Source organism: Rhea pennata, chromosome 4 (genome assembly GCF_028389875.1).
Source record: "Rhea pennata isolate bPtePen1 chromosome 4, bPtePen1.pri, whole genome shotgun sequence".
Classification (NCBI taxonomy): domain Eukaryota; kingdom Metazoa; phylum Chordata; class Aves; order Rheiformes; family Rheidae; genus Rhea; species Rhea pennata.
Genome location: NC_084666.1, coordinates 46806717 through 46825578, shown reverse-complemented (window position 1 = coordinate 46825578; position 18862 = coordinate 46806717). Strand labels below are relative to the sequence as shown.

The window sequence follows — 18862 nt, the reverse complement described above, 5'->3', positions numbered from 1 at the left end:
ATTCATTCACAAATGCAATCCTTTTCTCCCAATGGAGATACAAATGTAGTTGGGTCTTTATTACACAGGGAACGTAAGTCAGTGTGTAACAGGACTGTCTTATTTCTGAAGAACAGTGCCATATGTTTTGTGTAGGCAGAGGACACCCTCTTCCCTTATTTTCCTCACTCTAGCTAGTTTTTTCCTCCTCCCTCCTACAAAAAATAGACAGAAAAACTGACTAGACTGGTGTGAGCAGAGATGTTTGTATATAGTAAGGTGAATTTGCGAAAGTAAGTGAGCATTTTATGAATAATTTCCTGTGCTTGCAAAGTCCAAAATTTTTGTTTTGTCTTATTGCAGGTTGACACATTGCACTGTCCTGAAGGCAAAAGACAAATAAGCGAGAGCAGGAAGGCTTCTCCTTGTATTTAGCTTTTGGGAAGGATTTTTACCTGAACACCTAAATGGTGGCCTTCACCCTCTGAGCAACCATTGGTATTTCGCCTCTGGGATGAGCTCTGCAGAAGGCAAGCTCTGAAGCTTTGTGCCTTCTGGAGGGGCTTCTCTTGGGGAAAGTGGGCAGCTTTTAAATGGGAATAACCATGACTTCCCCAAGCTCTGTGACATTGTGTTTAGAATAGTCCAGAGCGCCTCTGCAAAGACAACACAATGGATCCTACTCTTAAGGAAATATCACTAGAGGTCTTTCTTAGGGATACAGTAAATTTGAAAAGGCAAGAGGAAGTGGGGAGAACTGGTGGGTTAGCACTGTGTTCGCTACGAAAGGCTTCTCTGCCTGGGGTGACGCCCAGTCTTTCATCACTGCATGATGCACCAAAGGCAGTCTGTGGCTCTAAGCAGCATTCCTTATGCAGCAGTGACATGTTAAGACAACTGTATGATGGCTTCATTTGACCTGATACCACAAATCGCAGGACTCTGCAAAGCAATCAAAACAGCCCTATGGCCCTATTATTATTCATTACCTATGCTGAAAGGGAGCGGCTACTAAGGCAGCTCCTATGAACACTGAGTATTTTGAAGGCTTGACTGGGTCAGATTGAAAGTAAATTTAGCCCAGCCTTCTGATTTTGATGGTGGCTCATAGTGGATGCCTAGAGAAGAGTGTTAGAGTAGATCAGACGTGTAATGGTACTTTCCACAATATTCTTTGATCTTCAGTAATTTGTCCTTCCCAGTTTGCTTCTGGTAGAGGTGGTGTCTTTATATTTTAAAAATCTTTGATCAATTTATGCTCCATGAATTTGTTATTCCCTCCTGGGATGCCTACAAAATGATAATATCTGTGTCATCCCAGGGCAATGAGTTTCACAGCTCAAAGGATGAAGTAGTATCAAGCATGTTAATGGTAGCCTTAAAAGAGGTTTCCCGTCTACAGCCAATAAAAAGAGAGAGTAAAAAGCAATAGATACAAATTGCAAATAAAGAATAAGTTGTGATTAAAATTTAACAAGGAGTGCAACATGTTCCACCTACCAAAATGTTGTAATTACAGTTTCATCAGTGTTCTAAAAACATAGAAGTTAATTGATATATATCCTAACAGCCCCTCATCGTGATAGCTGTGTTACGCAAAATGTTCAGCACATTAAATACTGTGGAGACTGTACTGTCTATTTGTTACTGTTTTTCCAGTAGGATTTCTCAATTACTTTTAACAGTAATGCATACAGCTGGTTACTTTACCTCCATCTCTAACAGTTTTTGTCGTTTTGGTGCTACTGTGTGTAACCTGTATCAAGAACAACACGGTACATCTTGTCACAGTCATCACGATGACTGCTTCTAAACTCATCAGACAGCCCCTGTACTTGCACGTAGAGTTTGAAAAGAAAAGAGGATGCTAAGATCTGCTCCTCTTACCTAACTGCAAAAGATTCTGGCTGGATATGCTACTGTCTTGCACCTCATCCAAGCCATCAGCTTGCTATGAAAACTTATTTCATAGCACAGATGCAGTACTTAGTGTGACAGATGCAGTTAAATGGCAATGGGGGCCTGGGGCCTTAAGGTGTGGGCTATCTGTGCTTGCGTAGGAGCCATGTTCTGTATAGTTAGTGCCTGTCACAGTGGGATACTGGTACTTGAAGAACATTTCTAGGTGCTATCACAATACAAATGATCACATGGCTGATTTAAGACAGTATTGCTCTCAGCTATCCTGAAAGCGTTGTTTTTCCAAATGACTTTTTAAAATTAAAACTACAGCTACATTCATTTGGTTACTTTTATCCAGACTGTATCTTAATTTGCCCACGTATTTACAAAGGCACTAGCTTTCCTGCAAAGTAAAATGGATATATTTTGATATAAAAACACATGTACTATGCATCACAGTTCAGCTTGAGAGAATCTCAAAAGTTGTGTCATATGAGTGATATTACTTTCCTGATCTTTCATCAGGTACTATTTTGTAAGTTGTGATGTCAGTTAAAAAGACTGGCATTCATGCAGACAGATCCGTATGAGGGTCCTCTGAGAATGTGATTTTTGTGGAAGTCAGACATACGTCTGTGTCAGGCACTCACTGACAAGCAGCCTGACAATGCCCATGTAAGGCCTTGGGCTTCTCACCGGCCCTGCCCTGTGTGTTTACCAGCAGATGGGAAACTGGAAGAACCTAAGAGAGAGGCTAGGAGAGTTACTCTTGGAGAAGGTGGCCAAGGTAGGCACCTTTTACTGTTGCTCCTCCTCGCAGCATGTGTCTGGTATACAACCTTGTACCTCAAGGGAAAGGCCTGGGAGGAGGAAGCTTGGGCTGAGCCAGCATAGCTGCTCTGGAGGTGTGGAGAGAGGACCACTAGGACTGCCAGGACAGCCTGATAAGGAATAGGGGTGTGCAGTCAGATAACCATGTCCCACTGTGGCTATAGTGAAATTTAGCTGTAAAAGCACACCTTGGGAACTGATGCATTTCTGCAGATAAGGCACAAGATACGTGCCACACTTTGTCTCTGCTGTAGTAAGGTTTTGGCTTTTTCCCATAACAACAGTTCTTTAAATAGGAACACTGGAGTGCAATCAGCAAATGAGTGTCCTTGTTGAGGAGTGGAAAGGGGTGTTTACTTGGATAATTTCAGTCACTGGGTGTTTACAAGTTTTGAAATGCTGAAGCTGGCTAATGCTAAGTCAGATGGAGTGACCCTGTGAAAGTGGAGGAGGAGGACACAGCATAGCACCCAACATGCTTGAGCTCTGGAGCACCTCAGGGGAGCTGTGGGTGGCTTTTGGTTGTTCTTTGGTAGGTTCAGCTCCTGTGTGTACAGCTATTGCTAAAACCCACAGAGCTCCTTTTGCCAAGGTTATTCTGACACTGTTTCTCGCTACTGTTAGTGCTGCCAGACTACCTGCTGTATGCAGCTATGTGTTTATCTGCTTGCATGGAAAGTTCAGTGTCGCTCTTGTGCCAACACAAAAGAGTCTGCCTGGATAAACTTCTGCCTGCCACTTATGCTTGAGCAAGGCTTTCTCTGAACCCAAGGGCTTTATGAGAGTTTAGACATATCTCTTTGTTTTTTGAAAGACAATTTAGTTCAGGAGAAGACTTAGCAGACATAGAAGATAACATCACTGCTGGGTTCCAGGGAAGAAAATGAGGTGGACACTGTACAAAAATTCAGGTAAATATGGAGATGTAGCAGCTGACATGGCATTTTTAAACAGGGTAAGGGCTGCAGAGGGTGTCTGCCTGAGTGGAGCCTGCTCATAGGCTGGAGAGGAGTCTTCCTTCCCCCCTCTTTCCTGCTCCTTCTCCCAGATGTGCTTTTGGCAGAAACCCTACGTGCTCAGGCACCCTATCTATCCAGATTGTGTCCTAGGGAGATGTGAATCCCTTCCCTTTCTGCCTTGTTTGCTTTTTTGATGTCTAGATTGTGTCTTCTCTTTCTTGCTATAAAGCACCTATATTTTCTCCGTGTTTATTTTCCATATATTTTATCAGCTGAGAGGTGAGATTTTGAGGGCTGTGAAAAAGAATTCCTGGGAGCTGGCAGTCTCCAAGTTTATTTGGTATAGAAGTTACGTGGCATATGGTGATTGCTGGGTGCTACCTTGTCCCTTGCTGAATTGAACTTTGTGGAAGTTCAGCATTTGCGGCTTCCTGCTACTTTCCTTATTGTTGCTCAGCACCTCTGAAGAAAACACCTAGATGTTTTCTGAAGTACCTTATATCTAGCACTCTGTAGAAGAAGCCAGGGACCTCTGCCCAGATAGACTCCTCCTTAGACTCCTGCACTGCTTGTTATCCTATGCCTGGAGGGGTAACAGTGATTAGTACAGAGTCTCTGTGGAGCACTTTCGTTCCAAATAGCATTTTGGAGATGTTTATAGAAACTGCAGTGATTTGAGGCATAGTTTTAATTATTTGTCAGTTGAGCTTGATTTTTTTAGTTGAAGGTATTTACCCATAAAAATTGAACAGAGGTGAGTTAACAAAATAGGTAGGTCTAGAGAGCCAAAAACATACAGTAATAAATGTCTTGTTAACCGAACTAAGCAGTTGAGCAAGATAGGGAGTTTTCAATCTAGATGCTCTGTGATGCTGCTTTGGATGGATGCTTTGATTATTTAAAATCCTTTTACTTAGGCCCACACAACATCTACCCCTGAACTGATTTCCCAGACCTGCCTCACAGTGCTGATTATTTTTTTTTAAAGTGCTAACCTTAGAATATGATTGACATTTTGTTAAGCATGCAAAGAGCTCCAAATGACAACTTTGAGGACAATTAGCCTCTGATAGGATGGTTTAAGGCTACCATATGTCTGGATTTTCCTCAGGACATCCATTTCGCCTCATTCCTTGCCCCTTTCCTTTGAAACTTCTTTAATGAGAACTTTGGACATTCGGTTGGTGACTTCTGGGCTTTCACTGTGTGCACTCAGATTGTCCTTGCACGTGTAGCAAATCCAGCATGCTCCAAGTGTCTTGGAGTAGACTGTGCAAGCCTTTGGCCCAAAATGAGGTCTTGAAAACCTCAGATAGAAAAGGTGCATGATGACTGTAAGATCACATGAGCTTTGACCTGCTATTCTTTTCCTTTGGTGTGCATGGCAGCTACCAAAAAATCTCCTCTTCATCTGAGGACAGCACAGTGGGGAGATGGGGGTCCATGGAGATGGAAGTAGGACTATCAGTTAGTCTTGGAAGTGGTGGGAGGCACTTCCAGAGAAAGGCAGAAGTCATGGGAGGAGGAGAAAGAAAAGACAATATTAGATGCCAGTCAGAACCCTTTCCTTTTCTACAAATCAGAATATCAAGTATTAGTATGTTGGTGTCCTGAGAGGTCCACCTGTGTATTTCATGCACGCACCCTCCTGTAAAATTTCATTACAGACCAAGGAAGGGAAGGAGGAAAAAGCATTAAAGCATTAAACATGAAAAACTACTAAGCAAGGCTTTCATTTTTAACAGTGGCTTCTATTCCTGTTGTGCCTTTAGTAGTTGAAAGCTTTTAAGGGAAACCTAACTCGTGACACCAGCATCTGACAACAGTATTGAAGGTGAGCTGACTGGTGCTTAGAAGAAATACCAGAATAGAGAGCTTGTTTCTGGTGGCTGTGGTCTCTGGTCCTGCCACCTCAATGACAAATACACAAAAGAGGAAAGAAAAAGAATGACATGGGGGTGAAAAAAAAAAGCAGTTTGTGTTCGGTGCTGCCTGACTTGCGACATCCGTGCCAGAGACTGCAGTCATATTAGCCAGACTTGCGCTGGCGGAGCAGGGAGCATGGGCTGTTCCAGCCATTTCTGATAGCTGCCTTGCCAGCTGCAGTAGCACTACAAAAGCTGCAACCTTGGCATGCTAAACTGGGCGTAAGCAGAAGGTAGAAGGAAATAGAATAAGGTGGCAAAGCCAGAGAAGGACTGGCGCTGTGAGGATTGGAAGCTCTCCAGCAGCCTAGCATTGCATCCCAAGCAAACCTTTTAAGTTCTTTGCCTGCAGGGCTGTGACAAGCCATGCGTTGGGTCACAAGCTTGGGGGGAAGAGCATCTGCTCCACTGGATCACAAGATGGGGGAGTGATTGTGACCATGGGCTGTGGCTGGGGTGAAGAACAAGCACCCAGCAAAGCTCTTTCCAGGGCAGACATGCCCTCTGGCTGCAAGTGGGGAACCACAGTGGAAGGAAGCTGTGGCTCTTCCTCGCAAATGCAAGCTATAGCCTGGGCCACTGGAGAACGTGGCGCGAGAGCTGGAAGTTGCGCTCAGTCTATGGGAGCTGCCAGGTCTGTACGGATGCACAGCTGTAGTGGGGAAAGGGAAAAGTGTCATCTGCACCTCCTTGGCTGGCTCTGTCTTGTCAGAATGACTAAAGCCCTGTGGTTCCTGGTGTGGGCATGGTCCCACAACCACAGAGCTTAGTTCTTTCACCCCACCTGCCCTGATGGCATCTGGGTCAAATTAAGGACTTGGAGCAGGGTGACAGGTGGAAGAGCCCATCCTCTCCTATATTTGTGTTCCCAGACCAGCCCTTGTTCCCAGCACACCGGCTTTGACTAATTGATTTCTGGTCTCTCCCACCTCTTATTTTCCAGTCACAATCTAATCGCTTTATTAGTGATAAGTGGAACAATATAGTTAGCCATTTAGTTTGGGCTAATCCAAAGGTTTTTTTTTTTTTTTTTCTGCTGACCATAAAATGTCTTTTGTACAGCAGGCTGAGTTAGACTATTCTCCCTTCAGTCAATTTATAGTAGAGATTTCAATATAGATCATTAATCTTGGAGTGTTTGGAAGATTTATTTCATACTGGGGAAGAATATAGCAATATCTAGCTGTAGTCTATAAATTAGCTGTGGGGTTTTTTTTTTTTTTTTTGGTTAACCTGCCATTTATGGGCTAAGAGTAAGAATTTTTGTTTCATTTGGAGCAAGAACAGATTATTCAAAAGCTTGACAATTATAGAGGATGATAATGGGGCCAGAGCACTTTTTTTCCATGTCACTATGAAGATGGCATATATTGTATCTTTTCTCTTAAGAACTTACTTCACTGATAAATGTGCAGCAAAGATGAGTGCGGCAAATTTCTGGGGGAAAGTAGCTTTTTTTTAAAAAAAAAAAAAACTCAAAACACACATATAATAAACCTGGTTAAAACCAGGCTAGTTGTAACTGCTGTGGGGGTAAAGTGCAAGATTGTTCACTGAGCTGCAAATCCATTTCCTTTTCGCTAGGGAGAAAAAACCCACATGTCAACATTAAACATGCAAGACTGAAAATGTCAAGGGAAATGCTATGACTGTCTCATTTTCTTTGCCACGGTACCACATCTTTGTTTTGTTGAAGAAGCAGATTTTTTATTTGCAGAACATTAAGACTACTGTTGGCAGGCAGCTTCCAGGAGTTAATTATGAGAGAGCTGCACTTGGAGGCAACCTTCTGCCTCTCTCTCTCGTTCAGTGCCTGAGGGTGTTAGGAGAGTGGCTGCAGCTGTGAGTCCTGCAGTTCCCTGTGACCATGAGGTATGTCTCGGGATCGGGTCTGGCTTGAGGGGCATGTATGCAGTCTGTACTGCTGACTGCAACTGGAATTAGTAATTTGAGCAATGTTTGTCGTTCTGTTTTGTTATATGTAAATTCGATACCTGAAATGAGCAAGGGAAAGCAAGCAGCTGAGTAAGGTTTGCCTGCTTCTATCTGAAAGCCTTCCACTGTGGTTCAGGGAGGGCTGCTTCTGAGGTTTTATTCTGGACTTCTGTTTTAAACGTACTGTCGTTCAAGTGGCAGGACCAAAAGGCCGTGGTTTTCCTCACTGTAGGAGTGAGGAATGCTGCTCGTGCTTCCTATGGGGCTTCTCTAGGCAGTTTAAAAAACAAAACCAAAATGTGCCTGAAACTCCCTGCATTTTTCTAAACTGTGACTCCTGCAGTGCAGATTGCTGGTGCTTCTGACCTGCTGAATGTTGGAGCTAAAACAAAAAATACACCTTGCTCTCTCTCTTTGACAGAGTTTGGCACGCTTTGAGGGAAATAGAGGAGCAGTATTTTGGCACAAGTGCGCGCGCACACACATGTATGCACGCCCTGATGTTTTATTTCATCTTATGAAGTGGCTTACAGCATGCCTGAGCCCTGGGGCATTAGCCAGAGAATCAGGCTGGAACTGCATGATGTTAGAAACCAATCTGGCTAAATGATTGCAAGTGGAATATAAATGGTGTATAGAGAATCTATATTTTTAACAAGAATTAGATTAAATTTCCCTGTTGCTAAATGATTATTAATACTTTTGCCTGGTCAGTCTGAGAATGGAGAAGTGTGTTTTGGAAACTGTGTTTAAAGTGCTTACAACTGTATTTTAAACTGACTACATTTGTTTTAATCCAGTCAGATTAGCAGAGCTACTATTTAAAACTGACATTTTTAATTCTGAATGCAAATGGACCTTAGTGTCCTTTTTTTTGTGAGATGCTTTGTTAGCCTCAGATAGTTGGAATACTTGCATGTGATTTGCTTTTTTCAAAAGAAAAGATTCCCTGTATTTAGAGATGCAAATACTACCTTGTCTTCAAAAACGCCGGCTGTTTTTCTGGAAGACAAAGCTATTTTTATGTTGCTGTACTTCAGCAGTTCCTGTGTGCTCACCAGCAGCTTTTTTTTTTTAGATCCACCTTCTCTGTGGATCTAAAAGATACCAATGAAAGGAAACTTTTGTTTACTTCCTTCGCTAAAAGCCTAGTAACACCTGAACTGATGGGTGATTTTTTTTTTTGAATAAGTAAATAGGTTAACTAGCAGAATGCAGTTTTGCATTAGTGTTTGCACAAAAGTTCAACAGACTGTTAGCTTTAATTCACTTGTTCCTTGAACATGAGGACACTCATTGCTACCTTAAATATTTGCCCTGATTGTGAGTCAGGTCAAACACACAGGTCTGTCCTATAAGAAACTGCTACTGGTCTGTGTGTCAGTAGCACAGCTTTTAGAAGAGATTTCTTTGATTGATTCTGCTTTAAACATCTGGAGAGACAAAGAATGTTTGACGGGGTCTTGTATTGCTGCTAAAAGTTGGAGCAGGGAAGTTTTTTTCTTTTTCTTTTTTTTTTTTTTTTTTTTTATCACTTTCTAAAAGCTGGAGAAGTCAGAGTGAATTTGGTAAGTATAAAGCTTTATCTCCCTTTATAAACGAAAGTGCTTTCGCTTCGGCTGTGGTGGCCGTCCTGATAATTACATTACGTAATATTTACTCTCCCCTTCCGAGTTAAATCCTTTTTTCCGATTTGCGAGCAATATTTGCATATGTATTTCTCAGCTGCATTGACATGCCAGATGCACAGCGGTAGCTGTCTCCGCCTGCTAATCCTGCAATAACATTCTGGTGACCAAATTCAATGGCCCTGCGCAGCGCCTCGAAACAGCTGATTGCTGACTAGGGAGGAAAAAAAAAAGAACCCAGCGAATCTCATTGCAGCTCTCTGCTGCATCCCTATCCCACAATCCCTTGCCCGATTTGCTGCAGTCTTTCCACACGGGCTGAGTGAGAAAAAGATGTGCTAAATAAAGATTGATTGGTTTGAATCCTGAAGGGGTCTCCCACTTGTAAATGACCCGGGGGAAAAAAAAAATTCATGACGACTTCACTGGGCCTCCTCTTATTCTTCCATTTTTCTTTCCACCTGTCCTCTCCGTGGAATGGAGCATCATTCCTTAGATCACAAAATACGTTGTGCATCTAATATTGACTGTGCTATGACAGGGAATCTTAAGCAATTTTACGCATGAGGCTCTTAAGCTTGAAATATTAACAGATGATGTTTTGTTCGTTTGGATTACTACGGAACCGCCGCTCCGTCCCTGCAAGGATTTTATCCTCAGCACTGCATTGATTAAGCTACTTATCTACAAAGATGGGTAGGTCTAAAATGCTCAAGTTTGCTCAGTGTTATTCCTGGTGGCTGCTGCTGGGTTGCTCCTTCTGTCTCGGCCCCCAGTAGTTCGTTATAATTCTGCATGCTGTAAGAATGAAGAGGGTTGCTGTGCTTTAGACAACGAGGCACCAGGTTGATTGAGGAGTGGGAGAGAAAGGAATGCAAATTTAGCTTATCAAGCCTTTCGTACAAGAGGGCCGTGTGGCGGTTATGATTATTAATTTGCTCAATGTGTTCTGTGTCGACTGCTTTTGGGGCGGCTGCTCTAATCTCAGCTTGAATCTCTTTCTTTTCTTTTCTTTTTTCTTTTCTTTTCTTTTCTTTTCTTTTCTTTTTTTTTTTTTTTTTTCCAAAGATGACTGGCCAGGCAGTGTATTTGGTTTAAAGAGTTTTACCCCCAGCTCCCCCAAGCTTTGAAGCAACGTTATTGAGGTTCCCCACCCTTTCTTACAGCTCTCCAGGCCTAACCATTCCTTTGCAAACGTTGCCATTGGAAACCTATTCATTCATAATACATGAATAGACCCTCTGGGTTGTGAATACCATTGATAAGAAGAAGATGAACAAGCGGCGAGCAATTTGTTCTCCTCGGGCTGTACTTTGAGGCTGAGTCTCGTTGCCGTTCTGGCTGGGTGGGGTTCGGTGATAGCAGCGGATCTTGTAACAGAGCATTCTGCTCTTTTAGGAATAAATCCTGGGAATAAAACAGGCAGCTGTAAGCTTTCCCAGGGTCTTTTTCTTGGCCGGTCCATGGAGTCTAATAGAGAACTCGATTCCTGCTGAAGAATTCCAGAGCTTGCTTCAAGAGACTTGTAGAAGGGGTGCGCTTTCCTATTAAATGGCACTATCTATTTAAAACAACTCTGTGGGAACGGTTATTTGCTGCGCTGTAGCATTTTTTCCCCCCGCTTTCCTAAATCTGTAGGAAGTTGGTTTGTTTTGGGTGGGGCGGCAGCCCGAGACCCTCGTCCCCGCAGGGAGGCCTGCTCAGAGCCGGGCTTTGCGCCGCCTCCCAGAGCCATTGTTTGCTCCTCTTTGCCGGGTAGAGCAGAGGGAGCGAAAACGGATAAACGTGTCTCCAAGCAGAGAGAGAGAGAGAACAACATCCTTCTCAGAGGCCTTTTCTGCACTTGATTTGGCAAACCCCAACTAGGTTTCGAGGGTGGGTTCCTTGGAGATAAATGGGTGGGGTTTTATGTCTTGTTTGGTGCAATGCTTCATATACTTCTGGCTTTAAGAAGTGCAAATATATGGAGATTTGTTTCTTGTATCTTAACTTACTTTCAAAGCTTTTGCTTTGGCTGGCTTTTATCAGATTGAGAGACAAAACAAACCTCCAGAAAAATTTCTAGTAGTTTCTCAGTTCAGAAGATTTTACTATATAAAAGAATGTTTTTCTTGTAAAAATTGTATTACTTTGCTAAATCTCCCACGGCTAGCACCTCTGAAACTTAAGTTACTGTTTTGAGGAATTGCTGCTACCGCTGTAACAAATCAAAATAAGTTCTATCTTTAGCCAAATTCAAAAGGACCACCTAAAGCTTGCAGCTTCTCCCCAGTCTCTGGTTATATAGTTGCTTGCACAGTGGGCAAAATCATCGCTTCCGTAGCTACATCCCATTAAGCAGAATTGCATCAAAGGTGAAGTTGGCTGAATGAGATTGCAGAATCAGGTGTTCAATCTGGAAAATGACGTATTTTAGAAACTTTAAATTGAACCACTTGTTTAAGGTGTGGCTTAAAGCTTGAAGAACAAATTCTGTTTTCAGGCGCGTTTTCGTAATTCGTTTATGCGTGATTCACGTAAGCAGAGGGGATAAATGGCAGGCACAACCAGCTAAACGCCAAATATTAAAAGCACTTATTTTCGAACTCTCAGAAATGGTTTATTTCCCTGATGAAGATAAAAGTGTGAACATTTGAAGATTAAAGTGGCTAGGATGAGATCTGTGTATGAAACACTAAGAATCTGATCTTACAATGAGATCGGGGGAATGTAAGACAAGGGTGAAGATCTAACGATACATTTTTTTTTTTTCCAGATAACAGGAGTCTTTCTTGTATAAACACTATTTGCTGGTGTGACTGTTCTTCATGGCAGAAAGATGAAATAATAGTGAATCATCTATTTGATTCCTAGAGAATTGTTTCTTAATGACAGACAGCATTCACTGGAAAGCTATTTTTTCGTATCCTTAAGTAAAATTTCTTTTTGTTTTTAATAGTCTGTGCTTAGTCTATATGAAAAATTATATTGTTCATAACCTACCTATGTCTAGTTTGGAAACTGCTTTTGAGAAGAAGTCTTCCTGTTTCTGATTTTCTTGCCTCTTTTGTTTGGTTAAACACCCTCCTCCTCAGAAATTTGGGGAAGGAGAGTGGGAGGCAAGTGGAGCCGAATCAATAGTGAAATAATTTTTCTTTTGAAATACATCACTAAAGATCTCCATGTTGTACTGCCCAATTAGTGAATACGTTAATGCCCGTTTGGTAGTCTCTTCTTTCTACTCTCGTCTGCCAAAGCTAGATATTTTGGTTCCACTTTTTTGTAAAACCATTTTTAACTCAAGCTTTTAAAAAGTAACATAGCTTCATAATTGATCTCCTAGGGTTTTTGTGTATGAATTATAGCATTTAAATAGGTTAAATTAATTTATGTTTATGTAAAACTAGCAGATGTTTCACTTATTTCACTTCCTTCCCCATAATAAGTTAACAAGTGATTAATTCTGAAATAACACATTTTTGGTTCATGCACAAACATTGTGTTTTAAGACAGTTGTAGCTTAACCCTGTTTTTCCAAAATGGAAACAAAAATGCCCAGCATATAAATTTTATGCATCAAGTTACCTGTCAGTTACTGCTTTGGGGTATTTTAGTTGCGAGTAACTTTCTGCTGTGGTGCTGGTGCAGCAGTGATCTGCAGGGATCTGTTTTCAGAGGAGTCAGCACAGCATGTTCCATAATCATCGGCGTTACACTAGGAACAGTCACTTGTGCAATGGAGCAAGTAAACCATTCCTGCCTACCTGTGCAGCTAAACGCCCAGCTCAGGAAGAACGTGTGTTGAGCTCCACCGGATTCATGTGCCCATGCGTTCAGCACCGGAAGGAGAGCAGAGCTACTGCCACTTACAAAATTTGGTGGACCATGAAAATTTCTGTGGAAGCTGGGTGACCTTTGAACAAGCACAGTCAGCATCTGCAGCAGATGGCCAAACTAGGCCTAACCCAAATACGAAATGAATGGAAGTGAATGGCTAAAAACTAGGGTGGAAAATGTTTAGGGAAGAAGTGACTATCTGAGGAGGAATCTCTCCGGTGTGGGAATGAAGCTGGGCTGGCCACTCACCAGGGGAAGGCGACTGCGTTCCTCCCTGGGCTCAGCAGGACCCACAGAGGTGGGTGCCCAGGCAGAAGCTACAGTGGGATTCCGGGGCTGCAGGGAGCAAGCCTGCACCTCCGAATGCTCCAGCCCTGAGCGACACACCTTGATAAAACACTCATGGTGAAGAGCTCTTGTTAGGCTGCCCTACCGGGGCCTCCGCTTGTCCCAGCAGGTTTTCCTGTTCTAACAGGCAGTTTACTTTCCTCTGTGGTTGTTTCCTTTCTTGTCCTCCCTGCTTTTCTCTTTATGCATATTAATCCTGTTATACATATTAATCTTGTTATCTATAAACTCTGCATCCGGTTGAGAAGAAACCAAAATTTTTCTGTGTGCCTTGTTATAGGACAGAGGGAGATCCCAGGCTGCTGGATGTTCTTACAGCCTGCAATTTGAATTGTCAGCTGGTAGACATTTTCTTTCCCATTTATTTCATTTTCTTTATACCAGGCTTATGAAGAGACTTCAGCCATGGAAGCATGACTCTTACTATTCTTTCTGCCTAGAATGCTATTCTTCTTACATTTGTTGTGTGGACATGCAACATATATCCCTCACCCTGTCTTTGCTGATTCTGAGCAGCTATTATTCCTGTCTGATGAATGAGATGGTTGCCTCTTCTATGCCAAGTTTATTTTATTCTGAAGATTCCCACCTCACCTACTCCTGTTGTTGATGCAGAATTGAGCACTCCCTTCCCTGGGGCTGGTTTGTTTTGAAGCTTCCTTTTCGGGGGCTTACTAGAGTCCAAACCTACTCTATCTTTGGCTTCACCTGGACTGATAAGGAAAAAATGTTAGGTGAACTGTTTTCAAACTCCCTGTGACATGGCCATTTGACAGTGGCTGCTGCAGTTCCAGTTTAAGCGTTTTGCCAACTATATTGTGGACTTAAGAAATTCTGTGTTTATTAGCACTGGCTGAACCTACAGTTGCAAGAACATTTTTATCAAGGCCTGTCTTTAAAACCAGACAGCCTTGTAACTCTTACAGACCTGAGGCAGTACGCCTTTCCAGAACGTCTGCTCGGAAAGAGGTGTCGACTATTTCCCAGGCTCTCAACAGTGACAAACCATTTTAAAAGCTTAATTCACCACTATTTTGTTTTTATATAGAAATACAGATTCCTGCATTGGGATGAAACATGAGTGGATGGGTTGTTGATATTGTTATTTCATGGAATTTATAAGCCATTTTTCTTCTTCCCCCCCCCCCCTTCACCCCTTCCAGCAGTGTGCAGGGTAGAAGGGAACAGGACCCATATGTCAGTGGTCTAGGATGGCCAGTGAAGGCTCAAACATCCCAAGTCCTGTGGTCCGTCAGATTGACAAGCAGTTTCTGATCTGCAGCATATGCCTGGACCGTTACAAGAACCCCAAAGTACTTCCCTGCCTGCATACTTTCTGTGAGAGGTAAGATCTTTTCCCATGTTTACAATGAGATATTTGTGTCTTGTAACTAGCACAGAGCTTTTGCCTTCTTCAGTGAATAGTGACATTTCTCTTTACTTGCAAAAGTCACCTTAAGGCTTGATAAAGTTTGGGAAGATTGGAGAGGCAGCAGTGTAGAGGAGGACTGTTATTGATAGTGGACAATTAGAAGAGACAGCAGCAGAGTATTTTGAATACGTTCTCCTTTATGCAAAAGTAAATAAAAAATAAATCTAATGAAACTAATGACTGTTGTTACACCAGTGTAAAAAGTGGTGGCAGTCAGAATTTGGACCTCAAATTAATAGTCTCAAATTTATACTGATTAGTCTATAATTAGAAGCGATAAAAACGTTTCTTTGTTGATTTACTGAGCAGAGAATAATTATCCCATCCTTTAATGTCCAAGGGTTAGATATGATGTATGCATTATTAATAGCCAGTGATTAAGTGTCTTCATTATTCTGGAGCTTCGTTGACTGAAGTGGAAAAACTCTCTGAAAAGACGTGTGGAAAAACAGCAGCCTGCCTTCTACTGTATTCAGCTGAGTGAATTGAACATAGCTAGTGATACTTTTAATGCTATATTATCTATCAAACTGCAGAAAGAATACAACATTTGCAGAAAAGTTAGCTGAAGAATTATTCACTAGAGATCTTGATCTGATGATGGGATGCAACTCCTTGGGCTATTGAATAGCAGAAGAATTATAAATGGTACTTCATCTGAATGCTTTGTTCAGGAGATTTCTAACTCTTGGTTAGAATTGCAGCGTACATGTCTAATTTTATAGGATGCAAGAAAAATGATTGATCTGTAAGTGTATCAAGTGAAATGGTCCTTTGTAGAAGAACAGCAAATCCTGACGTCACTGAAGTCAGCAGTGAAACTCCCACTGAAATCAATGAAGTCAAGGTTTTGCCATCAAGTCTTAAGTTTCTTGATTTCAGTTCATGTCTAAATCCTAAGGTCAGCTTCTGTTTTTTACTGTAATCCTCTTACGCTGATCTGGTTATGGAGAGATGTGGGAAGAACTCCTCTGGTGTAGTGCTGGTCTGCAAAGCCTAAGCTCTCCTCTTGCAGGGCCCTCACTGGGGAGGCAGGAGGACTGATGCCAAGGGAGGATGAAGAGTGGTGCCAGCAAAGCGCTTGGAAAGGGATGAGAGCTGCCTGGCTGTGTGGGGTCACGCTTTCTTGGTTGGCATCTCATGAACAATTTGGCGTAACGCTGCTCCCCTCTTAGACTCCTGAAGAACTGTATTCTGCAAAGCTCCCTGTGTTTAGAGTACTGTATTGAATTGCCAGCTGCGGTCAGATGTTGCATGTCCAGCAGCTGTTTCTTGATTTCAAGGCCAAATGGGGCACTGTCACCTCTGATGATCTCCTGTGAGATCATCATATTTCTTATTGATTACAGAACTTCCGTGTCAGACTTGTATTTTGTGAGATTTAGTTTCTTTTCTTAAAAAAGAAATTGAGGAAAAAACCCTCAACACAGAACTACGATAAAATGGGACATGCATCTCTGTATAGCAAAGAGCAAAGCAGAATGAACTCGGTTGATTTTGGGGAAACTGCCAAATAACTTTCCTAATTGAAATAAATGGAAAAAACTTCCATTGGTTTCATTGAGACCACATTAATGAACTGCTACAAGTTAATAAAGAAGAGCCCATTGGAAAAACAAAGGTCAGCCACCGGTTAGTTGGTTGAAGACAGACTCGAATACTTGATACAGGAATTTCGTATCTGTCAAACGTGATCTGATAGTTTGCCATTTTTGCTCTCCTGAAAGCAGGATGTAGGATTTTTCAAAGCATGGAAAGCATTCTCAATAGAACAGATGTCTCAAAGAAAGACATATAACTCACAGAGATGTCAGCTTATTCATCTTTTTTTTTTTTCATGTGGCAGGGGAAGTAAGATTTAAATGAAAAAATTCCCCATGATCATTTTTACTCCTGAAGCACAGAATATGCTTTACCTTTCCTTTTAAAAGTAGGGATAGAACTATTTCAAATCCGTTTGTAAATTCAGGGGTTTCTTTTTCCCTTTGATGATAATTTCCCCCTTTCTTTCTCCCCCTCTATCTCCCTTCCCAATAGGTGCTTACAGAATTACATTCCAGCCCATAGCTTAACCCTTTCTTGCCCCGTGTGCCGCCAGACCTCCATTCTGCCAGAGAAAGGGGTTTCTGCGCTCCAGAACAACTTCTTTATCACCAACCTGATGGATGTCCTGCAACGAACGCCAGACAACAGCATAGAAGAGTCCTCCATCTTGGAGACTGTTACTGCTGTTGCTGCAGGCAAACCACTCTCGTGCCCTAATCATGATGGAAACGTAAGTGAGACAAGCTGCTGTGATATGTACAATGTACCGATTGCAATGGATATTTTGTTCTAAATGTATAGCGAGGAATGGGAATCACAGTACTACTTTAATTTTATGTGTCAGAAAACACAAATGACTTCTTAAAATTAACAATACTCAAATACTCTTAGAGCATCTTAAAATAATCAAGATATTATTTCATCTTACCAGTCATCTTGGATGATACTGTCTTTTAACATGTGATCAAAATTGCTTTCCTGCAAGCCCAGTGTCTTGTGCCTTTGCCTCTGAGATGAGGCCCTGTAGACCTAACTAGATCCTTGCAGACCTAACTATTGCTGTGGTAACCTGTGGGTTCATTTAGGTGGTATGTATCAAACGTGAGCTTAACTGACCTGCACGCAGACCAGTGAGATCTGAGACAGTTTCAAGTAACACGCTTTTGGGTCACCACAGTCTAGGAACAGAGCGAGCTCTGTTTACCTGCAGTGTTTTGCGTAAGTGAATCTCAGGTAGCAGTTCTCGGAGACTCCAAAGAAAACTACTGGTCTTCACTTCCCCCTCCCCACCCACCTACTTTTTTGTCTAGCATCCCACCTGCCCAGTGCGCTCTTAAATGATATCCGTGTATTCATTGGCAAGTACCCCCAAACTGAATAAGCATCTAGTATTCCTGTATTATTACAAGAGCAGCTCTACTTTCACTGCTTTCTTCAGCATTTTCAGTACTTAACCTGCATAGTTTCATGGTAAGTATACCAACTCCTCTTTCACAGCCAGGTTTGTACAAAAGCACAAGTAGACCATCTTGCAGAACTGAGCCACACTGTGTTGTGAACTGAATGTCATGCTTGTATGCAAGCCAAGAAATTTGTGCCAGTATTTTAAGAACTTTGAGGACTGTTTTATTTGATACTCAATTTAAATACTAGCTTATGGGGATAATTTAGTTGACAGGTTTTGATTGCTCCTACAGGGGAACAGTTCAGTGCCCTTTCCTTACTGGCCTGCTGGACTTAGATTGACTTGTAGAACTGATTTGCTATATACTGATTAATGAGTAACTAGTAGACTTTTTTTTTTTTTTCCCCAGTGTATGCTATACCTATGTATGTGGAGTGGTTACTGATTAATATAGTCATTCTTAGGTTTTATTTATGTTTTATTTGATCCCTAAAAATGAATCATAGCTCTTCTCTGATACAGCATTGATGATGGGAGCTATTTGATTGCCAAATGCATTAAAAAAAGAGAAAGAAGATGTTACTGGATTTGTATTTACCCTATCTGCTGATGACTGTTTAGATGTATTGAAATAAATCCATTAGAAGAAACTGTTTTGCTTATAATTAAAATTGGGCCACCTTATACCTCTCTGAGAATTCCTTTCTGTGGGAAGGTGGGTTTGTAAGTCCTCTAAAATAAACTTACTTGACTTACCTTGAAGTATGGCATGCCTCTTAGGATGCCTAGCAGGCTTGTAAAGCTAGTGTGATGTGAGTGCCTAACCTTTCCTGACTAAGTCCCTGGAAGGGTTGGAGGGAGACTGAAGATCACCTGAAGTCAAAGCTTCCTAAGCCAGGAACTGAAAAGCTAAGGTGCTCCCACCAGCCCTTGTGATGGGAGGAGCTGAGATAAGCTCTGGGGAGAACAGGGCAGGGTGGGCAGGGCAGGCTGACGGGCACCTTGGGCCTGCCTGAGGAAATTACCTTCTACCAGCTCCAGGGTGCACTGTGTGGGAGGGCACTGTGTGGCAAGGAGCAAGTGCCTGGTGGCCAGCAGCTTTGCAGGAGGGTCGGGGTGTGAGAGGGGGCTGAAAGGGTAGCTGGAGGAGAATACCT

The 18862-nt window shown here is 42.2% G+C and overlaps 1 protein-coding gene across 7 annotated transcripts in view; it reads left to right on the top strand.

The window, feature by feature from the left end:
- TRIM2 (tripartite motif containing 2) overlaps positions 1-18862 on the top strand; it is a 92925-nt gene that overhangs the window by 37003 nt on the left and 37060 nt on the right. For 3 of the 7 annotated variants that reach the window (XR_009958163.1, XM_062573855.1, XM_062573850.1), the window contains exons 1-3: positions 2613-2668; positions 14487-14668; positions 16793-17030. Coding sequence is in view for 6 of the 7 variants with exons in the window: in XM_062573855.1 (XP_062429839.1) it covers positions 14535-14668; positions 16793-17030 (372 nt within the window). In the remaining variant the exon portion in view is untranslated. Of the gene's footprint in view, positions 1-2612; positions 2669-3539; positions 3624-14486; positions 14669-16792; positions 17031-18862 lie in introns of those variants that run through there. The other 4 variants (XM_062573853.1, XM_062573852.1, XM_062573851.1 and 1 more) reach the window with 3 other exon arrangements.